The sequence below is a fragment of the Paramormyrops kingsleyae genome, chromosome 18 (assembly GCF_048594095.1).
Source record: "Paramormyrops kingsleyae isolate MSU_618 chromosome 18, PKINGS_0.4, whole genome shotgun sequence".
NCBI lineage: Eukaryota > Metazoa > Chordata > Actinopteri > Osteoglossiformes > Mormyridae > Paramormyrops > Paramormyrops kingsleyae.
In genome coordinates, this window is record NC_132814.1 from 19862537 (window position 1) to 19873619 (window position 11083).

Sequence of the window (11083 nt, forward strand, 5' to 3'; positions counted from 1 at the left end):
TAAAATGCTCTGGTTTTATAAGCTGTGCTTTTCTATGAAGAGCTTTGAACAGACATGATTGAAAAGGCTGAACGTGACCCGAAAGGAGAGGTTTGCCGACGTTGTGTTGCTAAATAAGAGCAGAACATGATGGTAATGAACGGAAACGTAACCCGGCGTAATTCAGGTTCCCTGTCCTGGCATTCCCACCGGGGGCGGGGGGCGTAGCTGCCATGGCCCTGCCCCACTTCTGCCACTTGAAGGCGGGACGACCCAACCGTGTGCTGGCAAGGTGGAACGGAGGTGGCCTGCAATCTGGCATAAGCTGATGCAAGCATCGGGCCGTCCTAAAAATCAAACCCCCCCCCCCCCATTTCCTGCATGCCCCACCACATCCCGGGGAGGGAAAGACGGGGGCCGATGATGATATGTACCACGGTAAACACAGATCCGAGAATGACAGAGCGGTCACACCTGTCCCCACCCTCAGAGTGAACATACTAATGTCCTTGCTTCTCTATGCAACCCCCCCCCCAAAACCAGCTTGCCAGCCAATTATACCTCTGCTGTGAAAGCCGGGTCCCAGGATGCCTATCGCGGTTGGTTGGGGACTCAGCCGAGTCACGTGACCACCACCCCCACCCCCCGCCGCTCCCTTTCTCAGTCTTGCGTCAGACTCGCGCGGCGCATTTCCTCCGTGTGGCCATACCCCGCTCTCCTGGGCCGGGAGTCTGAAGCCCCCCCCCCCACGCGCCAAAGCCGTCCTGCACCGCATACATTTTTACACTCACACTCCTGTAATTAAACCAAAGCTGCAAACGGTTCCGTTACCAACCAGATGCCGTCAGAAGAACGATGAATCCCCCCCCCTTACTCCCCACTCCTCCACACCCCTCTACCTCGACACTCTCCCTACCTCTCCAAAAACATCTGTAATAGAAGCCCAATTTTTTGTGACTTCTCTAGGTGTCATCAGGATCCTCAGATCTGTGTCTGTTGCTCTCCTTTCAAGTGCCTCCGCTAAGCGACATTGCTTCAGTTGTGGTGTGATTTGTCTCAGAGGCCCAGATCATCACCTATACAATGTCCGAGGGAAGATGTCAGGCCGCAGGTCCGCTGATAACCCCCAGGGGGCGTGTGAGTCTCTGCACTGCCTCCCTCGGCCTACAGAAGCAGCATTTCCCCTCTGGCAGGTTAAGTGCCACAGCAGAAAGCCACCAGGGCCTCAAACCCTTAACCTTCAGGTTGCGAACCCATGTCCTACCTGCTGAACACTAACCCCCATGCGCCGCCCCCCCCCCCACCCCTGCAGAGCTCAACCCTGTTTATGAGGAGGATGGAGAATCCAGCCCTGACAAGACAGCCCCTTGAACTCTGCTGTTGCCGTAGATCCATCCTGCCCCCCCCCATCTACAAGCTTACTTAACATTTCTGACACTTGCAAGCAACGATCCCAGGCTTCAGTGGAGCTTTACTTAACACGTGGCCACGTGACGCCGGAGAGTTGGGCTTTGTAAAGCCCCATGTGTTACATGCACACACACATACAGACAGGGACACGCACACACGCGCGCACACACACGGACACCTTCTGCAAACAGCAGCCTCACACAGTAGTAGCTTGGGTATGGAACTCCTCCAGAAGGCCAGATGATGAACATTACATTCTTCATCTGTCTCCTTTACATTAACCTCACTGTGCCCCACACCAGAAAACTTCTTTACATTTTATATTTTATATATTCCCAAACATCTTTCACAAATCATCTGAATCTTTTATGTTTTTTACCTTGCTTTGGACTAAAATCAAAATGCAGTACGGACACACAAGTAACACTCTGCTCCCACCCTCCTTGTTAACCTGCCCTGGTAACCTAGGACATCCGGTAACGCAATAATCAGCAGTGTTGGGTTTACTGCGGCGGGAGTGGCTGGCTATAGAGGGAGGGTGCAGGCAGCAGGCAGGACGGCTATAGAGGGAGGGTGCAGGCAGCAGGCAGGACGGCCATAGAGGGAGGGTGCAGGCAGCAGGCAGGACGGCCTCTTAAGGCCCCCCTTAGGCCCAGCCTCTAGACTCTCCAAACAAACCCACCTGCTGCCACGGGCTCAGAATAAGGCCAGCAGAGACACACGTAGTGGGTAATCCGCGACCTCTAGGAGATATAATGCATAATTAATGATCTCTCACTCTGGAGAAGAATAGCTGACTCGTAAAGGAGGGTATTGCATTTTAAATTTCATCAAAAAGTCCTTTTTATTGTTTCTTTTTACTGCTTTTAGGGCCACTACAAGACTGATTTCATTTAGCCCCAAATTCTATTCCCTTTGTCTGTATCGAGACGCAAACGTATATCAAGCAGTTGGTAAGGCGGTTGACTCCGCCCACCAGGCCCTACATTTATTCAGAGTCCCACTGGAAAGCTGGTAAGGCGGTTGACTCCGCCTACTGGTCCCTACATTTATTCAGAGTCCCACTGGAAAGCTGGTAAGGCGGTTGACTCCGCCCACCGGACCCTACTTTTACCCAGAGTCCCACTGGAAAGCTGGTAAGGCGGTTGATTCTGCCTACCGGGCCCTACATTTATTCAGAGTCCCACTGGAAAGCTGGTAAGGTGGTTGACTCCACCCACCAGGCCCTACTTTTACCCAGAGCCCCACTGGAAAGCTGGTAAGGCAGCTGGCTCTGCCCACCAGGCCCTACTTTCATTCCATGTCCCGCTGGTAAGGTGGCTGACTCCGCCCACCAGGCCCTCCCTTTACTCAGAGCCCCACCCCCTCACACTGCTAGACTCACCTTCCCACTGTAGTGGGAGGGGTACGTCGGGATGGTGCTTGGTGATACCTGACTCTGTTGTTTCTTGCACGGGCCCTGCCAGGTGCGGGGGGGGGGGGGGGGGGGCTACAGCCTTCTGCTCGTCACAATGCTCCTTCGGGGAGGGGGGCATGTATAATAATTATGAGGTGCGTGCCACAAGGACAAAGCCAGGGGCCAAGCCACGTGCTACTGGGAGGCGGGGTGGGGGGGGCAAAGGGACGGGTAAACCGGATAAAGACAGGGCGATAAAGAGATGTTGGTGATCTTTGCTGTTAAGGGGCCAGTTATAGCAGTGGGGTGTCTGTATCCCCCTCCCCCCTCCCCCCGCCCCCCAGCTGCTGGAAACAGGCCCGTTCCTGCAGGTGCAGCAGCAGGATCCCGGGTTTCATCCCGGATCCGGCAGAACGGGGCCAAAGCTGCTCACGTCCCTGAATCCGACACTCAACCTAATGAAACGGTGGAATTCCTCACTATGAAACAGGTTATACATTCAGGCCTTTTTAATACCGCCGGATGGGACACCCCCCTCCCCTACGGCCTCCTGCCGCCCCCCAGGCTCATTAACTCCATCTGATTGAAGCTTTCCCACCCCCCACCCTTAATTGGCGTTACAAGGCAGCTGGAGCAGGCGCTCGCTCCCCCAAGCTGCCCCCACCTGCACCGTGACTCTCTTATTTCGCAAGGAAGCTGCCCCCTCTGTCACCCCAGCCCCCCGCCCCCCACACCAGATGACCAGAGGCGGGTGGGCACATGCAGAGGAGGGGGGAATCAGTGCAGTGCTGGCCATTCGAGTCAATTTAGTGTATTTATTTCTGACGGGTCAGCGTCCCGCTGAGATTTCGGCCCTGATAAGAGGTCCAGCCCAATTAGGTTAATCTCGCAGGTCGTCCCATCGACACGTGTTACGGCCGGGGGTCAAACGCAGGGAACTGAAAAGGAGAGAATTAAAAAAAATTATGCTGACCCCTACCCCCACCCCAAGACCTTAGCAGACCACCAAGACTATCCAACCACCGACAATCCAGACCTACCACCTGCCTGCAGGTCCTCCTTCTAACGCTATGGCAAGACCAGCATGTGCACATATGGCTTACTGGGCAAACTGGAGCAGCAATAGCTTAGACGAAATATTGGGATGACCCTCCCAGTGCTCACATGCTCAGGCATTCAAAACAGTTCCCCTCTGATCTTATTTATATTTTATTCAATTTTATTTTATTTAAGATGCACAAGCAGTCAGCTTGAAATAAACGTAGCTTGGCTGAGATTCCAATGAATGCCCAGATACAAGTGTGAGCAGCAGAGGAGCAAGAGCTAACAAACATCTACCAAACAAATCAAGAATAACAATAAGGTATCCAAGTATGAGCATTCAGGCAACACGGACGGTATAGACGCTTTATCACACTCTCTGTTCTACGTAAAACATTTTTTTTTTCAAAAACAAAAGTAGTACAGGGTGTTACACGTTACCACCGCCCCCCCCCCCCCCCTCCGCCCCCCGCCCCCCGCCCTGCCCTGTCACGGGACCCCAAGCTACTGCCACGCTTGGCCCTTTTCCGTTTGAGGGCTGAGTCAAAAAAGCTGCTCGTGGGACGTCTTTCACAGGAAAGAGGAACGTTGGCCCTATTTTTAGGAGCCTGCGAGGGGGGGTGGGTCTGTGGGGGCGGGGGGGCGCGTCCGACAGCCCAGTGCCGGCGGTTCAGTTGATGAGCCGTTTACTCGATGACCCCCCCCTCCCTGTGGCCCTTATGCAGCTCACACACGTGCACAGGAACATGCAGCCAACACGGATGGTTACGGGGGGGTCGCACACACATCCCTGGGCTCTGGTCTCACCGTCCAGGGTCCCACCTTTCATTGTTCCATAGAGAAAAAGTCCGAATTGATGTGACTCTCAGGGACACTCAATGTCTCTTTCAAACCTGAATCTCTCTCTCTCTCTCACACACACACACACACCTAGCATCATAAACCTCTATCCTCAGTTCAGGGTGCTGCTGTCCTTATGTCATCCTGTACCCTAATCACACTGTCCCCATATTACCCTGTCCCCATGCCACACTATCCTCATGTCACAGTGTCACCATGCCATTCTGTCCCCATGCCACACTATCCTCATGTCACAGTGTCCCCATGCCATTCTGTCCCCATATTACCCTGTCCCCATGCCACACTATCCTCATGTCACAGTGTCCCCATGCCATTCTGTCCCCATATTACCCTGTCCCCATGCCACACTATCCTCATATCACAGTGTCACCATGCCATTCTGTCCCCATATTACCCTGTCCCCATGCCACACTATCCTCATGTCACAGTGTCACCATGCCATTCTGTCCCCATATTACCCTGTCCCCATGCCACATTATCCTCATGTCACAGTGTCACCATGCCATTCTGTCCCCATGCCACACTATCCTCATGTCACAGTGTCACCATGCCATTCTGTCCCCATATTACCCTGTCCCCATGCCACACTATCCTCATGTCACAGTGTCACCATGCCATTCTGTCCCCATATTACCCTGTCCCCATGCCACACTATCCTCATGTCACAGTGTCACCATGCCATTCTGTCCCCATATTACCCTGCCCCCATGCCACACTATCCTCATGTCACAGTGTCCCCATGCTGCCAGATGTCCCTTCACACATATTAGCACATACAGCAATTTCTAGCCTCACCCTCAGATACGATTTGCATGCTGGGAAAAGCCATCGTGGAAGGTGTACGACAAAATCAGTGAACAGGGAGGATCTCGACCCAGCCTAACCTTCCAGATGGGCACCAAAAAAAAACACCTCCCCCCACCCCCATCAGTGTCTCCTGTGCATCGTACCCACCCCCACACACCATACCCCCCCCCCCCACCACCACAAACACACACTGTCACCTAAGCAGCCTGTGACACCTTGATCCTGCCTGAGCTCTGCTGAAGCCAGGCAGGCTGTGACCTCCATCCCCCCCCCCCCCACCTGACAGGTCCTCTCTCAATTCCCCCGAGGGACAGAAATAAAGTCGGTCCGGTCCGCGAGAGCACACATTCAGATCGACTCGTGGAGCTGACAGTCTTTTTCTGGCAGACCCGCGATCTGTTATTCATTTTTTACCACCCTGTGCGTTTTTCTCTCATAATTGTGGCCATGGTATTAACGGATATGGTGCCTGAATTTAAATAGTAAAATTCGGGATTTGAATACCATCCCGCGAAGCATAACTGGTTTCGTTATAATGGCAGAGGTCTGGAGTAGGATAGGAAACTCTGCCTCAGAGCGAAACATGGCACATTTAAATCCACGAGGCTGACTTACTGTGACTCCCGGGATCAGCCTCGCAGTTTGATTCGCTTCAGTAAACATCCAGCTGTAAGACACAGAGGGCCGAAGCTGGAGACTGTGCAAGTTTCTGCGCAGATAAATTACGTAATGAACGATGCCTCGGGTATTAAAGACACCGTCCAAATGCATCCGCGCTGCCATCTTCGGCTGTTTCATGCTTTGTTTTGCATGGACTGAACAACTAAACCTTAAATTGGCCATTTTCTACCGGGTAAAAGATCTCAAGAGTCTAATTTTTAGGATGTCCTCGTTTTGAAGTTGATCCAGGATGATTGATCTCCTAAAACTAGCATGAATGCAGTCCTGTCCCGCTACTACTTTGAGTATTTTGTGCAGGCAAAGTGAAGCTGAACTCCTGTCCGATGTGTATCCTTAATCTATCTGTACCTGTGCTTCCACGTACCCATACCTTAAACTGATACATAAGGAGAAAGCACTATTTCCGTGTTTGCTTTTCACCATTCAGATGAACTTTCGACCTTATTCCAACTGAACGTGGACGTTAAATAAAATTTGCACAGATATTATTCGAAGAGTTTCAGTTCATAAATAGTTTCAAAGCTAGGCAAAGGGTTGTCATGAGGATCATCAGAAGCCCGATGATACTAACTCACACCCCCACCGCCATCCCAGGAAGGACCGTTTCTGCCTGGGGGTTCAGTGCAGGACAGGCTGCGCCTACCAAACCTAATGCATTATTAAAAGTCAATATACATACCCTCATTATAATCAACAGTTGTCCCCAACCCTTAGTATTAAACAAAACAATACAGAAAAACGTTCTTTAATCGCACGGCACTTGCTGATATCCGTGGTTTATTTATTAGCTAGCGGTAGGCTACTTTTTACATAGATTTATTTATGGGTAGTTCCGTTTTCTGGGCTAATTACTAAGGCAATTTCATGCCGTCCCTCCGGATGGGGCTGGGCCGGCTGTCCGACCGCGTACGCACGCATGCCTACCTTTGCAAAAAATTTATAGAAAATACGTATAAAACACAGAAAATATCATTTCTTTTTTAAACAGGGACACCACGCCTGTTCATCTGGGCTTCGGTGCTGCTTAAGAGCTTTTCCTTTCCTTTTTCAACAAATGAAGTAAAACAAACGCTTTGTGAAGCCGAGCGGGGCACCGTCCTGTTTCGGCTGGCCGGACAACACGATGCAAATTGGGAGGACGTGGATCTAAACCGCCCCCCTCCCTCTCCCGCGTCTGCTTTTCCCTTCTGGGGTACCGGGTATCTCGGATGGGACATAACCGATGTGTTTTTTTTTATTGAAGGCGGGAGGGGGAGGGGCGGGGGGGACAATAACCGCCCCCCTATAAAAAAAGTTAGAATTAAACACAGGTGTCAATGTCTATGCGATTCACAAACATAAACGTACTTATCAGGATATAACAGCACAAAGGGGTTTAAATGTGCAAACGGCACGGAGACGCACACAGGGAGAGACACACATGTCACTGACCGCTGCCTTGATGGGGACGTAAAGGACAGGTTTTCCGGATGCCCCTTTCTTGTAGTCGCCTTGGACGCCCCCGAGCTGAAAGCCTTTTGATTTCACCCAGAATTTGAATTTGGCGTTGATGTGGCTGTTCTCCGCGTAGACGCCGTCCGCCTCGTCGCCCTGCAGCAGCGTCTGCAGGATCTTGTTGTATTTTCGCCGGGTGACCGTCTTTGTTTTACCGGAGTCCCCGTAAGTGCGGAGGCACCAGTCCTGAAATTGGCTGAACATCATCTCAGCCTCCGAGGCGACGGGGCTCCGGCTTCTCCTCGTCAGATCCGAGCATGATCTCTTACTTGACATGGCTTTTCTGCTGACCTGCCGTTTAATAACCGGCCGGATATTTCCTGAAATTATCCCAATTAACACCGCAGAAAGTAAAGAAAAAAAAAAAAAAAAAAAGCTCGCCGTTACAGCCGATTCCTCTTTTTGGCAGAAAAAGGAGGAACGGCGCGGTGTCGCTTTCCCCCTCCCTAATAATAAAGAGGAATATCTGCGTTGAGCGCGGGTTAGTGTGCCTCTCACACCTGTTTGCAGAAACGTTTTGTCTCCTGTCCCAAACGGCAACAACAAATGTCAGCCGCACACCTCCTCCGCCGAGGAACTGAAAGAGGGGGCCGTCCTATGGCACGAGCTTCTCCCACCTGTGCGTTAAAGGTCTCCCAGCTGATTAAAAAAAAAGGGGGGGGGGAGAAATCCTAACGATTAAAATGAACCCCCGCACCACAAAAAAAACCACGAAAAAAACGACCGAATTAATATAAATAATTATTTTATTCCCACCTCCCCGGGCTCTGAGACAGCGGCGGCGGATCTGAACGGGACGGCTCTGACGTGGCTGTGAGGTCTGAAATCGCCCCCATAAGCCCACCCTCCCCCCGCTAAACCGCACCGGGAGCAGTCCCCCACCTGTTACAAATGGACCCGTGTAAAGTTCCCGTCCGGTATTTGTCCTGAACGGTTCGATCACCCATAAATATGCGTCCCAAACGTTAAAAATATATATATAACAAAAAAGCAGGCGCGTTTGGTGTGTAATCACGAATGTTACTATGCCGTCCACCTATACGAAGGTGCATGTCCCCGGAAAGACCCCGTTTCATGCTAGCTGGAGAGGGAGAGGAAGAGCGCTTCTGTCGTCCGTCCGGAAGAAGGACAGATCGGATCGGCCGTCCCAAGTGGGGAAAGCTGCGATTAAACATGGTCCTTGTATTGCATGCAAAGTAGCCTAAACGGAGCACGGGGGTAAAAACAGGTTTTGGTTAAGGTTTTGGTTTATATATATATATATATATATATATATATATATATATATATATATATATATATATATATATATATATATATATATATGTGTGTGTGTGTGTGTGTAAAAACCCACGCAAAAATTAACATTGGATTATGCTAGTATTGATAGTATTGATTATTATTTGTATTTTTAGTTGTTCGTCGTAGGGGGAGGATAGAGTGTCCGTTGCGGTTATATTATGGTCTAGACTTGAGCAATAAAGATTATTAAAAGTAAGAATGACGACACGGGTCCCCCCTCCGATCAGCGCTCCCGTGCTCCCCCCCCCCCTCGCCCGGCAGTTTAACTGTTCTGTTTTCCTTTCACAGTCAGTTGCCTTTGTGGTCCGTCTGCTGACCCGCACGCGCACACGTGGCGCGCGCACCGCCTTTATTTAGTCCTTAAGTTATTTTACCTTCTACTGAAACATATATCATTCCGAAAAATAACTATTTAGCTGTTAGGTGTGGGGCATCTCTGGGTTGTTAGGGTAATTTTGGTGGATGTAGCTAGTTGGTTACCCTTAGAAAGTAACTTCCATCCAGCTTCCAAGTGCTTATCCTGGTTAGGGCTGTGTGTGTGTGTGTGTGTGTGTGTGTGTGTGTGTGTTGGGGGGGGGGGGGCGCTGGAGCCCATCCCAGGCAGCACAGGGCACAAAGCAGCAGTTAAACCCTTGATGGGGTGCCAGTCAATCCCAGAGTAGCCACACTGGGAAATTCAGAGACACCAATTCGCCTGACTGCAGTAGGAAACCAGAGTAGCTGATGGAAAACCACACGACGCAGGGAGAGAGCATGCAGACCCCCCCTGCAAAAAAATAAACTTGAGGTCACACTGCTACACATTAATACACTAAGCTGCCATACGTATAATGATCTCCAACTCCTTAAGTTTTTTGTCTCCAAAATAAAGTTTTGCAGTTAATGTGGGTATTCAAATATGTATCATTTGAATGTGATGTCATAGATTTGTTCTCAACGGTATTAAAGTACAGAGGAAAATGAAATTATGTTTTTTTTAGCCCAATGAAGGCCTGATATATGTTAACATTATTCATAAAGCAATATTTTATAGATGGAGTTCTGAAAAAGTAATTAAATGTCCACATGTGTAAATATCAGTACACTGCTATGTGTTTCGCAGTGCTACTTCTGTAATTTTTTTCAGGATAAATGATCTGTCTGTCAGTCTGTCTTTCTGTATGTCTGGCTATCCATCTATCAAATTTAAATCATTCAGGCACTCTAATCCAGCATTTATGCAGAATGTGTGTGTGTGTGTGTGTGTGTGTGTGTGAGTGTGAGTGTGAGCGGCTATACCTTTCCTTATCGGGACACAATGTCCCCACAACATGATGAATACTCTTTTTTCCCCCCAGGAAACTAGTCCCCATAAGGAAAAACTCAATTTAATAAAAATCTGTGACTGCAATGAAAAAACTAAAAATGAAAAAAGTCTTGTATTTCGCTTGGTTACCTATGGTTATAGTTAGGGCCTGGTAGGGGTTAAGGTTGTTACAGTTAGCATTAGCATTTTTCTCATAGAAATTAATGAGCGGTCCCCATAAAGATATGTTTACCTGACATGTGTGTGTGTGTGTGTGTGTGTGTGTGTGTGTGTGTGTGTGTGCGCCTGTGCCCCGATTGCACGGTTGTGTGCTCGAGGCAGGGAGGGGTAAGTGGGCTTGCTTCCAGCTGGCCATCTACCGGACTGAGTCCCTGTTATCTCTGCTATGGACTGTCCTTCCGGCCCAGAGCCGGAGCAGAGATGAGGGGGTGTGGTCTCTGGGGCGGGGGGAGGTCCACCTCGGGCCGTGTACACAAACACATATCGCAGAAAACAGACCCCGGGGGTGGAGGCTTTCCTGGTTTTTAAAAATTCTTTTACCAATATGGGAAATTAAAAAGAATGGCACGGGATTCCCCAATCAGGCGGATTCACGACATCCTGATAAAAATACTAATTCCCCTTAAGTAATGTACACTCACCACAGCCAGATCTGCATTTTCAGTAACCCTAGGAAAATTTTACTTGGGATGCCCCCCTACCAAGAAAACTGATGATCATTTGACGTAATTCAGGGGACTTAGACAGCTGCCTGTTCTGCCTTTAGCAAGAGGTGGCCATGTTTCTGCCTGCGCATAAACATTTTA

General features: G+C 50.0%; 1 protein-coding gene across 3 annotated transcripts in view; it reads right to left on the reverse strand.

Moving 5' to 3' along the window:
- nol4lb (nucleolar protein 4-like b) overlaps positions 1-8307 on the reverse strand; it is a 53990-nt gene extending 45683 nt beyond the window's left edge. Inside the window, exon 1 of one of the 3 annotated variants that reach the window (XM_072702100.1) lies at positions 7607-8307. In XM_072702100.1, coding sequence (XP_072558201.1) covers positions 7607-7945 — 339 coding nt within the window. In that variant the 5' untranslated portion in view covers positions 7946-8307. Of the gene's footprint in view, positions 1-6109; positions 6131-7606 lie in introns of those variants that run through there. The other 2 variants (XM_023798999.2, XM_023799000.2) reach the window with 2 other exon arrangements.
- Between the last annotated feature and the right edge of the window lie 2776 nt (positions 8308-11083).